The sequence below is a fragment of the Canis aureus genome, chromosome 5 (genome assembly GCF_053574225.1).
Source record: "Canis aureus isolate CA01 chromosome 5, VMU_Caureus_v.1.0, whole genome shotgun sequence".
Lineage (NCBI taxonomy): Eukaryota > Metazoa > Chordata > Mammalia > Carnivora > Canidae > Canis > Canis aureus.
The window spans coordinates 60,588,155-60,605,210 of record NC_135615.1 but is presented as its reverse complement, the minus strand read 5'-3'; the positions used below and the strand labels follow the sequence as shown (position 1 = coordinate 60,605,210).

Here is a 17,056-nt window from a genome sequence, read left to right as displayed (position 1 = left end):
CCAGGAAGGGCTGGCATAGAGCAGAGATGAGGCTTTGTCTGCAGATGCACCCAGGCCAAACCCTAGTCCCACCATCCTCGTTCTTGCCAGGACCACGGGGCCCTCACCCTGTGGTGCCTCCTTTTCCCTCCAAGTAATGGGTGCCGATCCCAGCCCCCCTGACATCCCCCCCCCCCAGGTTTGGAGTTTGCCGAGACCACAGACAGGAATGGACACATTCGGAAGGCCAGGAACAGGATGTGCACATTGCCCCTTGTGGGCAGAGGGCCTCACAGAGGCATTTATGGGGGGAGCCAGCCGAGGTGCACCCCTTCATGCAGCTGCAGGTGTTCGAGCCCCAGCATGTGAGCGCAGCCCCTTGCCGGGCAGACGGCACTAGTCTGCCCATCAGCACCCTCTCAGGGCTTGCAGGCATTCCCACACCTGTCTACGCCCCACCATCCATGGCCCATAGCTCTCCTCTCTCTCCACCAGGCTGTTCGACGTCGGGGGCCAGCGATCTGAACGCAAGAAGTGGATCCACTGCTTCGAGGACGTCACAGCCATTATCTTCTGCGTCGCACTCAGCGGCTACGACCAGGTGCTCCATGAAGACGAGACCACGGTGAGTGGCCCTGGGCCTGCCCGGCCTGTGACCGCACTCAGCGGCTGGGGTTCCGCCACTGGGGGGCCGGGCCTGCTACTTCTTGCAACTGCAGCCAGGCAGACGCCTCGTGATGCAGGCGCAGGAGAGGCCACGGAGGCCCGCCCTGGCTCAGGGGCTGTGTACAGATGGATGACAGACATCCCTGCAACCTCTGGGCTGCCAGCAGTTAGTGCCTCTTCAGTAATCACAGCAGAGACACAGAGGCCATGGCGCCAGAACGGAATTAAGCAAATCCTAAAAGAAATCAAGGTGTAGTCAAGCAAGAATATATGTAAGACAGACAGCTGTTCTTAGGCCTGAGAGCCCGCCCTGAGCGCTGGCCAGGCTGTGGCCAGGAGAGCCATCTGTGGCCGGCAGGGGCACGGCCGTGGTGTGCTGGTTCCTGGCAGCAGGGTGCAGGGCCCCTCCTCAGAGGATGCAGCCCCGGCTTCCACCTGCTGTCCCCCCATCGTCCTCAGTCCAGGGCCTCGGAGGACGGCCCAGCTGGCTTCAAAGGGAGACCCTCACCTGGAGAGAGGTGCAGCCTTCCTCTGGGCCTACTCCCGGTTCCCTGCCCAATTCCAGTGGCCCACTCCCTACCTCTGTTACCTTTATCTGTCAAAGCAGGGTAACAATAGTACCTTTGTCGGGGGCCATCAGCGATAGAATCACAGGTTGCGCATGAAATGCTCAGAACAGTTTCTGGCACGGCAGCACTCAGCTGCGGGTTGTGGTGTCACTGGCCACTGTCTCTGTTTGTGGGGGGTGTCAGAGCCTCTGGGGGAAGCCAGTGTTGGCATGATGCACCCGTGGGCTCCCTGGAGACGAGCCTGTGGCATCTCCTGGGGGCTCTGGGGTCCTGGCTGTGGGGTCGTGCCCTTGGCATTTGTCAGCTGCTTCTGTGGGGAGCACACTCCGACCCTCACTCAGACCTACACTCAGACCCCGAGGCTCTCAAAGTCGGCACTGAGAGCATGAAGCAGTTTGCAGTCATGGTAGACCCTGGACAAGGTGGGCTTCTCTCTGGGTGTGTCTCCGCCTCGGCCCTGGCCTGTCGCTCCCACAGGGCTGCTGTGCAGATCTGAGAGGCTGTGGGCTGGGGGTGCCGTGCTGTGGGGAGAGACCCACATGGTGCTGAGTCTTGGCAGAGTGGGACTGGAGCCGCCGGCAGGGTGGGTGATCCTCATGCTGCTTTGTCCACCTTGCCTTCCTCTTTTGGGGCCAACTACATCCCTAAGTTGAGTTCCAACAAGGCCCTCTAAGCCCCGCCTTGTCCAGGGGCAAGGTCCTGGGGCCTTGGCTGTGAGCTCTCTCTGGTAACAGTCATCCTCAGTGGCCTCGGCAGGCTGCAGCTTCTAGCTCCCTGGAGCCTGGTGGGTAGACACATACCCTGGGCTGTGCTTGGACCCGGACTCACTGGCCACCCCACAGCCCGGGATGGCTCCTGGCTGCGCCCCCCACCGTGCATCCCTGCACGGGGACAGCCCCAGCACATCTCTCACTGTTCGCCGATGACTCTTTGTTTTTGGAGCTGCTATTCGCTGTCCAGGCAGCCACCTGCATGATTTGGGCTGCACTTGGCTCATCTCGCTCCCTCCAATGCCCAGGAGTAAGAAGCAGGGCTGGGCAGTGAGTGCAATGCTAGCCCAGCCACAGGTTGCAAAGAAAACTGAGAACTGGAGGGTAGGAGGGCCCCTCCCCTGCCACCTGCCCTCCCGGGCATGCACACAGCCTAAACCCAGGTTCCAGGCTCAGCAGCCACAGGGCTGGGCCTCTCACTCGCCCAGAAGCACAAGGGACACCTATGTGGGTTTGGCCGCCACAAGGCCCCCAGTGAATGTGGGGCTGGTTAGGTGCCAGGCCTTGTGCTCTGTCCAGCCTGGCCAGACCTCTGCAAGCACCTCATCAGCCCCGCTACTGTGCTGGGAGCCCAGCCCCCACACTCCTCGCCTCCTTCTCTTCCTGCCTTTACTGTTCCTCTTCTACCCTCTATCCTCTCTCTTCCTGCCCCGTTTCCGCTGCCCTTGTTCATAAGGGCAGAAGCACAGGACCTTGGGGAAGCCAAGGCCAAGAATGGGCTTTTTCTGGAGCCCTTTTTGCCCCAAAGCAGGCTGCCTCTGCCTACTGGGAAGAGCAGCAGCCCCTCCAGGAATGGGCTTCAGGACATGACAACCATGCACAAAGACGGCTCAGTGCCACGGGGGCAGCAAGAACGATACCATTGCTAGAGAACCAAGTGAATGTCTGTGTGTCTGGGACACGGCAGCATTGGGCAGCTGGGGAGCCAGAAGGGTCTGGTCCAGAGCCTGGTCCCGGCCCCACATCTGCCACCGGGTGAGCATGGGCAGCCTCTCCCTTCCTCCTTCATAAAATGTCCTCAGTGGTTGAGCAGCCTCATGGGCAGTGGTGAGACCCACAGCACCCAGGACTCTGCGCTCAGGAGATGGCTGCGGTCAGGCTGCTCCAGCCAAGCGTGTGGCGAAAGGACGAGCTGTGAGACACAGACACTCCACCCCCGGGAGGCAAGAACTAGACCCTGCTGACTGTCCTTGGTCCTCACACTTCCTCTGTGCTTAGCCCACACGACCCTCGAGGCACTCATGGGACAGCCAAGACAGAGGAGCCTGACCAGGGGGCTCCAGGCCGCCCACCCACCGGCAGGCCGCCCCATCCACTGCACCCTGGCAGCCCGAGGGTTTCGTCCTGTCCTCATGCCTCAGGCCGGTGGCTCCAGCGGCCCCAGGCCTCGGCCTGCCACCACTTCTTCACTGCCACTGTCGTCTCCACCGCCAGCCGGGCCTTAACTTGTCAAACCAAGGCCAAAACCATGAACAGATTCTGAGAGATGCTCCAAGCTGGGCAGGTATGAAGCGCCTCCCTCCAACCAAAACCACCAGTTAAGAGTTGAAAGCACCAGGTTGTCAGGGCCCCGCCGGGTGACTTTGCTGTGACTGCCTGCCCCGCCCATTCCCACCATCCTCGTCCTTGGTCCCAGGGGACCGTGGCCTCCGCCAGCCTGTGTAGGGGCCTCAGGATGGGCTGGCCTTGACTCCCTGAACCCAAGACTGGTTGAGCCAATATTTCAGTTTTTTCTCTCTCTTTTCCTCCTGTATTCTGGGTTTTTATCTTCCTTTCTGTGTTAATCTGTTTTGCTGGGTTTCTTCTTGGGGTTCTTCTGGCCACTCTACTGAGAAACCAGCCCCAACAACTGGCTCGCACCCAGAGCCACCCCCGGCCCAGCCGTGGCCCAGCCAACCAACCCAATCCCCCGACTACACCAAGGCCACAGCAAGATCACCCCCCAGACGCTGTCCCCCTGGTGTCTGCTTCCAACTCTGGATTAATTCGAGGATCTCTCCATCCTCGGTTAATGTTTCCCAAAGGAATGTGTGCACCCTCCCACCCCTGCTGGTGAAACCGAATGAGACCCTGGTAGAGAACTGTGCATGGCCCATGGCTCCGTGTAGACGTGTCGGATGGTGGTGCCCCCTGCGTGCATGGTGCATGTCCTCTCTGTGAGCTGGGGCCCATCCAGGGACTTCGCTGGCCTGGGCCAGGGGGCGGGGGACGGGGGGCAGCCTGCCCGCGTGTGGAGTGAAGTAAGGAGCGTGTCTCATTTGTCCTGCAGGTTGTCCCATCTCCATCCCTCAGTGGTGCATTTAGCCACCTCCGTGGGCCTTTCCTTTGCTTGGCGCGCTGTGTCGGTGGCCGTGGGGAGTCGGGTGCCCCGGGCACTGCCAGCCCTCACCTGCCTCTCCACTCTGTTGCAGAACCGCATGCACGAGTCCCTGAAGCTTTTCGACAGCATCTGCAACAACAAATGGTTCACAGACACATCTGTCATCCTGTTTCTTAACAAGAAGGACATATTTGAAGAGAAGATCAAGAAGTCCCCGTTAACCATCTGCTTCCCCGAATACACAGGTAGAGAGCCCCCATCCCGGCAGCTAGAGCAGGAGCCTGCGTCACTGCTTCTGGCCACGTGAATCCCTGAGGGAGCCACCCCGTTACTGAGCCCAGTGAGCCTTCACCGTGCTCTGAGGATGCAGGGCATTCTGTGAGGAAGAACCCAGCACAGAGCCGAAGACGGGCCTCCCCCATCCCCAAGATGTGCCGCTGGGAGGCCAGCTGGGCAGGCGGGCCGCTCGAGTTTCCTGGTCAGGGGGTGCAAGGCTGGAATCTTGGCTCTGCCACACGCACAGGCTGTGTGAGCTCCACCCCTCTGGGGGCCTCGGCTCGGGCATCTGTAAACACAGTATCGGAGAGGTGACAGCATCAGGGTGACAAGGGGCTTAAAAGCGGGGCTTTGGGTCAGGCAGCCCGAGGGTCATGCCCAGCTCTGCCACTCATAGCAGGTTACATAACTTGTCGAGGCTCCCGCTTCCACGTCTGCAAGTTGGGGTTAATCACTGGGATTAAGCAGCCCTCCCTCAGGACTTGCTGTGAGGACAAAGTGAGCTAATGAGCATGGAGAACTTAGCGTGGCAGCGGCCCATGATAAGTGCCCACTGAGCATTTGCTATTACTGTTTTTTTTTAAGACTTTATTTATTTATTCATGAGAGACACAGAGAGAGAGGCAGAGACAGAGGCAGAGGGAGAAGTGGGCTCCTCACAGGGAGCCCGATGTGGGACTGGATCCCAGGACCCCAGGATCACGTGCTGAGCCAGAGGCAGGGGCTCAACCGCTGAGCCACCCAGGCGTCCCTGCTATCACTGTGAAGACTGTAACTAACACGTGCTGTAACAGCACCTCCTGCACGGGCTCTTATAAGATACGAGTGGCCCCTTGGCTATGACAGGGCTTCTCAAGCAGCAGAGCCCCTGGGCTCCCTGCAGAGGGGCTAAGGAGGTCAGAGCCACCTCTGTTAACGTTGCCACAGTTTGCCTAACTGTGGGACATACGGACAGCCAGGGAAGGCAGCGTAAACGGGGCCCCTGCACCAGCAGAGGTGGTCAGAACGGCCCAAGTGCCCACTGGCTTTTCCAGATGACCAGAGCCTGGCCAGAGGGGTGAGTGGGTGGAGAAGTGGGCATCCCCGGTCTGACCAGCCCCTGACCTGGAAAGCACAGGGCAGGGGCAGAGTCCCAATGAGGCAGGCCTGTCAGGGAAGCCCCCAGGCCAAACCCTACTTCCCTGAGAGTAGATGTGGGGGGTCGGGGCTTTGGGCCAGGCAGGCAGTATTGTCTCCATTTCCCCAAAGGCCAGGCCCCCCAGTGGCAGGCGAACGGAGATGGACAAGGCCCTCATGCCCCCCAGTCAGCCGCCTTGTAGCCATGAGTTGGGGGTTTGTGGGTCCCACCCTGGGTGATCTGGGCTGTGGCCTGCGGTAGAGCGGAAGCAGGCAAGATGGGCTGGTCACTGAGGCTAGTTTGGAGCTCAGGAGGCCTGAGTGATTACCTGTAGGTCCAGGGACACTCTCCCTCACCTCCTGCCCTGATTTCAGAAGGAGCTGTGGTCAGGTAAGCCCTCAAGGCCAGGCCCATGTGCCCAGGTACCTAAGGGGCTGCCACCCCCAGACTTCCACCCCAGTGAGCACTGTGGCTGTAAGATCCAGCTCCATTCCCTGCCTGCCTTTGGCAGGTGCTGGCAGCCCTACGATGCCTGGGCTGAGACTCCTGGAGCCTGTGGGGGCTTCAGTGCAAAGCCAGGAGTCCTGTTCTGCTTCTCCCGGACAGCAACTGCTTTCTGGAAACACCTGGCCCTGGGCTCACCGGGAACAGGGTACTGTGGCACCCCCCAGGACGGCAGCGGCGCCAGGCAGTTGTTAATCCCTGGTAGCGAATGTGAGAAAGGCAAAGGGTGAGAAGGAGGAGGGAGGAGGCCAAGGTGGCTCACGGGCGCCCAGCAATGGCCAAAAGAGGTGACCCGGGGAGGACCTGCCTACAGGGTGTCTCAGCCAGGGCCACCCTCTCTAAGCAAGACCCACAGCCACAGCATTAAGAACACTTGGAGCAAGAGGCAGTGGGTGCAAATTTAAAAGGAAATCAGAAGCTTCATGATACAGGACTCACCCTTAATACAGATGAGGCACAGCGAGCTTTGATCATTATGCTTCGTTGTTTTCATGCTGGACGCGGACTCCAGACTGGATTTCGCGTCCCCTGTTGGCTTAGCTGAGCCCTGGACCCCACCCCACCGTCAGGTTTTGCCCTTGGGGTTGTCGCAGGGGAGGCCGGGCCTCGCCTCACCGGCCCACCCCTGGTCTCTTCTGCAGGCCCCAGTGCCTTCACAGAAGCCGTGGCTTACATCCAGGCCCAATACGAGAGCAAGAACAAGTCAGCCCACAAGGAGATCTACACCCACGTCACCTGCGCCACTGACACCAACAACATCCAGTTTGTCTTTGATGCCGTGACGGACGTCATCATCGCCAAAAACCTGCGGGGCTGCGGCCTCTACTGAGCCCCTGCCTCACCTGCCGGCTGCCCACCTCCCTGCCTGGCCCTCTGCCCCATCCTCTGCCCTGGAACCGGAGCACCGCCACCGCTCACGCCACTCTCTGCACTCGACCAAGAAGCCTCAGGGGCGGGAGCACGGAGGGAGAGCACAGGCACACCTCCACCGGCTGCCCTGCCCCCAGGCATCAGAACATGTGGTAACATGGGGCTGCGCAGGCACCCACCCTGCTGGCCTCTGCTTCGCCTCTGAGTGTCGTGTCCTGGGGGGAGGGAGGCCTGGCCGCCGTTTGGCCCAGAATGGGCATGCACTACACTCGGTGACTCGTGACTCGTACTCCAAGTCCCAGGGTCTCCTCCTGTGTGAGGGTGGCTCCGGGGGGCAGGGTGCTGGCCAGGGTGGGGCCAGCAGGAGCCCCTGCTCAGCTTTTTCTGAGGTCTCTCTGGTCGAGGGCAGCTCCGTCACCAAAAGCCAGGGTGGGACCCTCCCAAAGGCGAGAGGGTCCCAGAGCTCGACCTTGGCGAGTGCCTCCCTCCTTCTACCTGGATCTCAGCCCCCTGGCCCAGGCCCTTTCTTCTCTGGGCCATCCTTCCTTGCACACCCTTGGTTCCCGTTGCCTTCCTGGGAACCCCGATCCCTGACTCCTCAGAGATCAGGGAATGCTTCTGAGACTGACATACTGCAGAGGCCTGTGGTTGATGGTGGGAGGGGTGGAGCCTCGCGCCTGGAGGGAGGTGGGGGGAGGAGGAGGGAGGCTGAGGGGAAGTAGCTGTGGTGTTGACTGGGATGAGAGCCTCACATGCCCGGTGCTCAAGGCTCAGGGGTGACCCACACTTTCTCTCAGTCGCCTGGGTGTCACGCAGCTGCTCTAGAATGTGAGTAGACCTGCTTTTCCTTCTCGAATTCACAGTGAATCCAACTCAGCAAGGGCAGGCAGGGCCCTTCAGGCCCTGTGTTCTGTGGCTGGGGAGGCCCAAGCCTGCAGCCAAGACCCCAGCTTCCTTCTGTCTCAGTGAGGAAACCAGAGTCTGTCCAAAGCCTGTGGCATCCTGCCAGCCCTCAGGAGCAGAGGAGGACAGAGGGTGGGACCACCATCCTCAAACGTACACTATGAGGGAGGCCAGGCTGGCTCCCAGCGCCCCCTTCTCTGGAGGGAGTCCTAGGTTGCCTTGCAAGGGCTTTGCTACAGAGGTCCCTGAGCAGAAAGGGGTGGGGTGACTGTGGTAACCCAGGCCCTCGCTGGCCTCGGGCGGTCAGCACACCTCTCTCTCACATGCAGGGGCCTCCCATGGGCCAAGGCCACCAGCCAACACCCCAGGCAGGCTCTCCCTGGGAGCCCCGGGGTGCCCCTGGGGAGGCCTCTGGCTCCTTCTTCAAGCCATCTGCCCTCCCGGGCTCCACTCCGGACTGCCTTCCCAGCCCCCTGGATGGCCTAGAGCCAGGAAGAGCCCCATGCCATCAGCTTTGGGTTTCTTGGTTCCAGCAGGCATGAAGCCCTGGCTGGTGCACGGGAAGCCCAGGGCGTCCTCCCTAGTGCCAGATGCCTCATCTGGTGCTCTCGCTGCTGCCCCTGGCCTTGTGGGAAATCATGAGGCGGCCAGGCTGCAGGAACCGGCCCACCAGCCCAAGTCCAGTACTTGTACCAGGTACCTTGTAGCAGGTGCTGGGGCACAGCAGAGGACAGGCCCCTAGAACCAACAGTCCCGACGCCATGAGCAGCCAGGGCCAGTGAGGTCATTCTGCCCAGCAGCAAAGACACAGGAGTTATGTCCCGGCCTTACCACCCTGCTGTGATCAGCTGCGCCCCTAACTCTGCCCCGTGAGCCCGCACTCCAAAGCAGCTGCCGAGAGGAGAGGTGCTTGGCCAGCCCCACCTCTAAGGCCATGGCCCTGGACGTGGAAGTCACTGGCCACCTGGGCCTAGGGCTCTCCATCGCCCCGCTGCCCCCACCCGGACCCCTGTCTGCAGCATTAGGGGGGCCAGAGGGGCAGGTCACTTGGGGCCTTCCTGTCCTTCTGTGCCCTGTGCCGCCCTGATGCTGCTTGCAATGCTCCCACTGTCTCGCCCGGGGTGGAAGCCCCCAAGGAGCGGGTATCCAGGATGAAGTTCCCTCCCTCCGCTGCGTCTCCCATCCTCGTCACACCGGTGGCTCCACTGTGGGGAGGGATGACAGAGGGTGACAATGAATTTTGGCTCCGTCGCGTGTATAAGGGGAAGAGGTTGAGAGTGTGAGAGACGAGACGTGGGTGGGTCTCTTGTCTACAGTGGCCCCGTGCATGTCCCCAAAAGGACCGTGCTTAGTGTCTGAGGATCGCCCTCATTTAGCAGGCTAAGGAAAAACTGGATTTCTAGGAGGAGCACCTTTGCCAAACCCATGAAAACCGTGCCTGCCATCTAGCTGCCTGTGAGCAAGTTCCGTGCCCTGCACCCATTGCCCTCACGAAGGCCCAGCCTTGGCCTTCCTGCTGAGAACTGAGAGAGCTCCGGGGCTCTCTGGCCTGGCTGGGGGGAGCGGTTCCCCGGGCCCAGTGGGGGCTCTCCCTGGCTCTGGGTCCCCTGCCAACAGCTGCGACACTCTGCCTTCTGTGGCCAGCTTCCACGGAGGCCTTAGATGCCGGGCCGGCCCCTTCGTCTCCCGTCTGGCCCAGCAGGGGTCGTGCCCAGCAGGCGTCGTGTGCGCCTGCCCAGGAGTGGTGGCGGACAGGCGGGAGACCCCCACCCGCTCTGGTGCCGGCAGAGCCACCTCTGGCCCCCGCCCAGCCCCCACCCCGCGGCGCCGTCCACGTCCACGCCTGCGCTGGGCAGCAGCAGCGAGGGCCCCCCTAGGCCGCCGGCCCGCAAGCCGCCGGGCCGCCTAGTCCTCTCCCCAGGCCCTGCCCTTTGCAGGCCGAGCCCTGCGGGGGGGGGCTGCTCCCAAGAGTGTTTCCAGTTACCCTCCCCCGGGCCTCCCTGAGGCAGGGAAATCCGCCGGCCCAGCGGCCGCAGCTCTGTCCAGCCCCCTTGAGCAGGTTCTCCTCTGAGCCTTGCGGAAGTTAGGTGCACCCTGGCAGCTCGCAGGCCCTGAGGCCCGAGGCTCTGGCTCTGTGGCCACCATGGATTCAGTCCCCCGAGTTGGCGCCCAAGCCTACAGACTGAAGGGTCCCAGCGGCCCCGGGCAGGGGACAGGGCACAGCAGCAGACCGGGGAACAGGGCCAGCGTGGGAGCTGCCGCTGGGTGTTGGTGGTCGGGCCTCCGCCTCCCCACAGCCACCCTGCAGGGAAGCCAGTCCTGAACCATGCTGCCCAGAGGCGTAGTGGGGCCTCCCCTCTGGGGGCTCTGGGGCTGCGGACACACCCCGCCCCAGGCAGACCAAGACCCCCGGCGAGGGAGAGGCAGGCTGGCACAGAAGCAGGAAGGCGGCCTTCGAGTCCCACAGTCCCAGGCCCTCGGCAGAGAGGGGGTCCCTCTGGAGGGGAAGCTTTCTGCTCCAGGCCCAGTGCTCAGGACCACCAGCAGGAGCCCACAGTCCATTTGCACAGCCTGCAGCTCTGCCGCCCTGCTGAGCACAGGCCCGGCCATCTCCCTCCCCCCGCCCCACCCCTGCTGCCTCCCTGGCAGCAGCCAGGCCCTGGGGCTCCTGCTCCTCTCCTGGCTCCTCCCCAGTGTACCTCCTAGACCTCCTCCCAACCCTCCCCCCAGATATCCTCCCCCCCGTCACCCCCCCCCCCCGCCTCCTCCTCACCATACCCCCCAGACCTCCTTTCTGACCGTCCCTCCCCAGGCCCCTTCCCCACCGTCCCCCCCAGATCTCTCCCCCCCACCGTTCCCTCCAGACCTCCTCCCCGACTGTCCCCCCCAGACCTCTCCTCCCCACCATCCCCCCCAGGCCTCCTCCCCACCTGCTTTGGCCCATCTGCCCCCACCCTGTCCCCAGCAAAGGGGAGCCAGGGCCTGCTCCCTCCTTAGCAAACCTCCCTGAAGTGCAGCGGCCCCACCTGCCAGCCCTGCCACCGCCCACCCCACATTAACTATAATTTTGTAAGAAGAGTGACTTGTTGGTTTAATAAATCTCTAGTTACTGTAATAATTTATTGGCTGCCGTAATGTATTTATTAGTGACCTGCCGTTAATAAAAGTGCCAGCTTCCTCGCGCGAGCGTGCTGTGTTGTGTCCGCGCTCAGAGCTTCCGCCAGTGTAGCCGCACGACACCATGACACCCACACCTGTCCTCGCGCTCGGCCCAGCCACCCCGGGGCCAGGACTGCGGGCCACCTGGCCAAGGGGCACAGTCTTCTGGGGGCCGGAGGATCCTGGCAACCGGCCGGGCCCTGCTGACCCCTCGGGGTGGTCACAGCGTGCCTGGTGGGGCCACACCACTGCCCTGGGGACACAGCGGCCAGGGGGCCCAAGCTTTCCTGCAGCGGCGGGGGCGGGTGTGCGGGCCAGGAAGGTGACCGGCAGGAGGGGGTGGCTGTTGCCTGCTTGTCATCTCTGGCTTCTTCCTCTGTTCTCACGTGGTGCTGTCTCCATTTCGTGTGTCCTCCTGCGTCCTCCTCCTCCGGGGCAGCTTGCAAGGACGAGCTCCGGGCTCCTTGGGGGTGGGTTGCAGTCAGTGTGCGCAGGGCGGCGGTCAGGCCCGCGGGTGGGGACGGGCTCAGTGCCGGCGCCTCCCCTCCCCACGGTTCTCCTGAGCCTCCAGGACCTCCTCCGAGACCCTCCCCGCAAACCCGGCTCCCACTGCGCAGAGCTGCAGGCCAGAGACCTCCGCGTGCGTGCACCGTCCCCCCGCTAGACTGTGTGCTCTGGGAGCAGGTGCGTGCGTGTGCCCGGCCCCCTGGGCAGAGGCCGTGGGGGGCTGAGCCGAGCGCAACTGCACTCGTCCTGCAAGCCCTTCAGCCCGGCCTGCTCGGCTCAGGTCACCCGGGCCACCCCTCCTGGTCCTGAGCCCTCCAGCATATGTCCCCACCGCGACCCCCGGGGCTGATGCTGGGGCGGTTGTGCAGTGGACTTGGGAGCTGGCCTCTGGCCATGGGCTTCCAGCTCTTGGTGGAGCAGCTACGGAACCAGGTGGCTGTGTGGAGGGAGGCCTTTTCGTTTGAGTCCTCGGGTGGCAGAGCATCCCTACTCCTCCTGCGGAGGTGGCACAGGGAGCCCGAGTGTCCCCAGCCCTCGGCCTTGGCCTCCACCCGTCCTCTGAACAGGCCCGGTGGAGTCCACCAGGGCAGATGGGTCCCCCCACTCCCCGAGTGCAGCTGTGCAGACAACAGGCCCGCGGGGGGCTGGGGGTGGAATGTGCCGGTCGAGGCCAGGAGGGTAACAGGATCAGAGGTTTTGCTGAACCGGTCTCAGAGCACAAGGACAGGGCCGTTTGCTGCAGCTCCCAGAGGAGCCGAGAACCAGGCTCCCGAGGGGCAGCTGAGAACTCGTTCTAGCAACTGGCCTTAGCCATAAGAACGGGGGTGGGGGCTGTGAGACCCTTGGTCACAGGCCACTGGTGTAATAATGCAGTCACAAAGAGGGACTGAAGATGCACAGAGCTGGTCATGACCCTCTATTATTTATTGCTCTAAAGGTCTGCTCGTTTGCTGGACAAACCCATTTCGTGTCATTAGCTCTGCATCTGGCCCAGGGCCGGGGACACGCCTCTGCTCTTCTGGGCCCCAGCTCCGTCGCCTGTCTGTATTCCCTAGGGGTTGGTGAGACTATGTCACATGAGGCAGGTGAAGTGCTGGGCTTGGTGCTTGGCAGAGCGGGGCCTGGTGACCTCTGGTGGCCAGTCCACTATCCTCCTCACCCGCCTTTCTCTCAGAACCAGCTCAGCCCCGGGGAATGAGGTGACCCCCATTGAATGCTGCCCAGGGATGCCCACGCCTCCTCTCTGCAATAGTTTGTTTCAGTGTGGCCTGGAGTAACCCACAGAGCTGGGTTTGGAGTGGCTAAGTTCCCAGGGCTAGGACAGGGTCCTTGGGGAAAGTGGGTGGCTGTCCCTTCCCCTGGGAAGGTACCTTTCATGGAGGAACCACCTTCCCATACAGAAATGCCTTCGCTCGCAGAGACGTGCTCCCCTGCGTTGCCAAGAAACATTCCTCAGGTTCGTGTGCTTGACACCCCACAGTAGGATGAGTCTGTCCTCGCCCAGGGCACAGGGCTGTCCCCCTCAGGTCCTGCTCTACTTGGAGTGCCCAGGATAGTCACTCCTTTGCTAAATGGACTTCTGTGTGCAAGACAGTACTTCATGTCTGCACCACTTCAAACTCCTTGCAGGGTCGGACACGGCTGAGTGTGACCCCACCAGAGGGGTCAGTGGCCAGGCTCCCCAGAGCTCTTGGAGGCAGCTGGGCAGGAACATGTCTCCCCAGAGTGGTGGCCCCCCGAGGATGCTGGCAGGAGCCTGGTGTGACTTCCCCTCCGACTGCAGGAGGGGTGCCAAGTCCCTCACCGCTCCCAGAGGATGTCACCCACAGATTGGGCCCCAGAGAAAGACCTGGACAGGAAGTGCCAAAGCCCAGCTCCCCGGGGCCTCCATTCCAGCACCTTCCCCCGACCCCTGCACACCCGCCCATGCAGGGAGACCCTCCGGCGGCTGGGGACTCTGCCACAGGGAGAGCCCACGTCAGCCTTTCCTCAGCCTCACCCAGGAGCCATGGTGGGTCCGGGTCCAGTGTCTGCCATTAGCCCCAGGAGGAGGGTGTAGACCGCCCGGATCGGCGGACTGAGCCACGCTGTGCTGTGACAGGTCGCAGTTCCACTGTCCCCTTCAGAGGAGCCCTGGGCGCACAGGAGGCCCGCCGAGCTGCTGAGCAGCCCCGTTCCTCCCTCTGAAGCCTAATTCTCTTCTTGTCTCTCCCTGTGCCCCCCCCCCCCCCCGCTCTCTCTCCCCGCCTGGGGCTGCAGAACCGCATGCACGAGTCTCTCATGCTCTTCGACTCCATCTGTAACAACAAGTTCTTCATCGATACCTCCATCATTCTCTTCCTCAACAAGAAAGATCTCTTCGGTGAGAAGATCAAGAAGTCACCTTTGACCATCTGCTTTCCTGAGTACACAGGTGGGTGTCGGGAGGCCCCGCCTCTGCCGGGGAGCCCGCTCTCCCAGAGCCACCAGCCGGAGTCGGCTGCGCGAGGGCTCTGCCCCGGGCCGGCAGGGACCGGGGACCGCAGAGACCAGGGACCAGGGACCGGGGCCGGCAGGGACCGGGGACAGGGAGACGGCAGGCTGCGGCCGGGCTTGGCGCGTCCCAGGAGGCAGCCCGGGCGCCGTGGGAAAGGGAGCCTCCTGACCCACGGGTGTTGCAGTCACCGACCGAGCGCCACCTGGCAGGAATCAGGAGGCGGGAAGGGCCACAGGCCTCCTCTGTCATCTCGCTCACCCTCTAGAACAACTGCCCTGCCGCCCCTGCCCGCCGCGGCCTCCCCTGAGCCCCGCGCTGGCCTGGGCTGCCCTTTACCCCTTCCTGCTTGGGTGCCCCGCTGGGGCCTTCACCCCTCCCCCACCACCCCTGCTCCCCCCACCCATGCCCCTCTCCGTCCCCCCACTCTACCTGCTGTCCCCCTCTTCCTGTGCCCCTGGCTCTTTCCTCAAATCACACCACTCTGACCCCACAAGCCTCCTCTGCCCCGGCCTGCCTCTCTCTGGCCTTCTGGGGGGTGGGTGGCACTGTCTCTCTCACGAGGCTCCCGGGAGGATGCATCACTGACCCCCCCAAAGACGCTCCTTCAGAAGGGGTGGATGCGGCGTCAGGTGCCTCTCGCCGGTTCGGCCGCTGCTGAAGGCTGGAGCGGTGCTGGTGGGAGAGCGCAGCCTTCATCCCTCTAGTGGCCCCTGCAGGGAAGGGGGTCTGGGGGTGGAGAGGAGGATGTGTCCCAAGGAGGCTCAGCCAGGAGCCCACATTCTGACCACCCCAGGGAGACATGACAGCATGGACTCAGCTCCCGGGACTCTGCAGGTCCCCGAGCCAGCCAGAGTCCAGAAGAGATGGGTGCCAGCCCCCCAACCCCCGTCTACTAGGAGCAGGAGTCGGCCTTCACCCTTGGGTGGGGAGGGGGACCTATCTCCTCACTGATGCACCACCCTGCTTGCGAATCTGCAGGGCGCTTGACACCCTGGGTGCGTGGAGAGGGGATGGGCACGGGCTCCAAGAGGCGGGCGGGCAGAAGCAGCCTCAGAGCCAGCCCGCCTGCGGCCGCGGGCAGACCAACCACCCCGTCACCGTTCATCTGGGGCCCGCAGAGGCTGCTGGGGGTGCCAACGGCTTGGGGGACCTTGTGCGTGGATGGAGGGACAGAGCCAGGCACCAAGCCCACTTAGCACCGGCCGTCACCATCAGTGTTACCCAGAGAATGAAAACCAAGAAAGGGGGCACTGGCCCCGGAGTCTACAGGTCTGGGGGGCATGGGGCAAGCCGGAAAGGCCCAGCCCCCCGCTGCCCCGGAGCCGAGGGGCCCATGGGGGGCCTGGCTGCAGCTCGCTCTCAAAGATGGGACTGACCTCCCTCAGCCTCAGCTGGGCCCTTTGGGACCAGTTCAGGGCCTTAGAAAGTTGTGACCGGAGAGGGGCTCGGCAGCCAGAGCCCCCACAGGCCTCCCTGCAAAGGCTCTTCCCTGTCCCCTGGGTCCTGCTCCACGGGAACCCAGTTTGGGACAGGGTCCATGGACTGGTGAGTGTTAGTGCTGGGCAGCGTAGGGCTCTGGGCGCCCCAGAGAAAGTCGGTCTGAATCTGGGAAACCTCGCAGAGTTTTGCAGGGCCTCCAGAGGAATCCAGCTAGAGTTCACGCCTCACCACGATGGGTGACAAACATCACCAGCGCGGTGGCGCCACGGGGTGCCAAGGCCTGCGGGACACACAGCGAGCTAGGGGGCAGGGGCCGGAGGCAGCTCTAAGGGGCGGCCGGACCGTGTGAGGGTAGTGACCGCCGCCGCTGGGCACCCCTGCCATGTGGCTGGGGCGCCCCCGTGGGCTTCTCACCTCCCCAGTGCCCTTCCTGGCCTCTGCGACAGGACGCTCCCTGAAGAGGTCCACCGCGGGGCTGGGTCTAGTCTTCGAGCTGCCACTGACTTGAGGTTTTTACCACAGACTCCGGGCACTTTGGCGTTTGGTGCCGGGCCCACAGCAGAGTGGAGGAGGGGACTCTGCCCCGAGCCCCCCTCAGAAACATCCCCACCCCCTTACCTTTGGCCCCGTCTGCCCCTGTGACTCACACCCTCCAGCGGGAGAATGGGCGGGGGAGGGGTGCGGCTGGGGCCGGGGGAGAAAGGTCGGATGGGTTCCACGCTGGCCAGATCCTAGCTGCGCTCAGGAAGATGGGACACCTTCCTCTGATGGACTTTTAGGCAATTCCGGGTCGGTCCACGTTTCATGGTAATTGAAAGCTGCCTCCGGGGCAGAGCTGCAGAGGTCTGGGTGTAGCTGGTTCTTTGCGGGTACCCCCACACCGTCCACAGGTCTCCCCGCCAGGCCCCAGGCAGGCTCAAGGGGGCGGCCCAGGGATCGTGGAGGGCAGCGGGCCAGTTACGCTGCACACGCCTTAACCTCCGCACCCGGGGGATACCGCTGCTCCCACGTCCCATCCCTGCCAAGGGGCTCCTCGGGAGAGGAAGCCCTCAAGAAAGGAGCGCGGGTACCGCTCGACACCCGCCACACCTGGGACACCACGATCCCGGGTCACCCCCTTCCTGGGAGCTCTTCCATCAGACTTCACTGTCTTGTGTCTCAGAAGCAGCAGGACTGGTGTAGACCACGGGTGAGTGTCGTGATGGCAGCCCCGGGCCCCAGCCTCGGTGTGCCCTGCTAGAAAGCCAAGGCGGCGCCCTGTGGCCCGTGCACCCCCAGGGGCCTGGGTGGGTCCAGTGTGAAAACAGAGTGAAAGGCCTTGAAAAGGCAAGAGCTGGGTGAACACGAAGCTGACGGTCTTTCACGTAAGATGCAACCACACCTTGGGGCAGGTGCGGCCGCAGCTGCCTCTGAGCCCGCCCGCCGGGTCCTGCTGCCCCGGAACCCCACCGCCCGCGGCTCCGGCAGGAGTTCCCAGCACCCCCACCCCGCCACGGCTCT

At 63.2% G+C, this 17,056-nt stretch overlaps 1 protein-coding gene and 1 long non-coding RNA gene across 3 annotated transcripts in view; one reads left to right on the top strand and one right to left on the bottom strand.

Moving 5' to 3' along the window:
- GNAO1 (G protein subunit alpha o1) overlaps nucleotides 1-17,056 on the top strand; it is a 172,986-nt gene that overhangs the window by 153,438 nt on the left and 2,492 nt on the right. Inside the window, exons 6-8 of one of the 2 annotated variants that reach the window (XM_077898374.1) lie at nucleotides 475-604; nucleotides 4,396-4,549; nucleotides 6,843-10,733. In XM_077898374.1, the coding sequence (XP_077754500.1) occupies nucleotides 475-604; nucleotides 4,396-4,549; nucleotides 6,843-7,030 (472 nt within the window). In that variant the 3' untranslated portion in view covers nucleotides 7,031-10,733. Of the gene's footprint in view, nucleotides 1-474; nucleotides 605-4,395; nucleotides 4,550-6,842; nucleotides 10,734-13,899; nucleotides 14,054-17,056 lie in introns of those variants that run through there. The other variant, XM_077898375.1, reaches the window with a different exon arrangement.
- Nucleotides 11,090-13,851, bottom strand: LOC144314346 (uncharacterized). Its single transcript, XR_013380184.1, has 3 exons — nucleotides 13,640-13,851; nucleotides 13,011-13,070; nucleotides 11,090-11,596 (listed from the first exon to the last, which is right to left on the bottom strand). It is a non-coding gene; the product is annotated as an uncharacterized LOC144314346 (long non-coding RNA).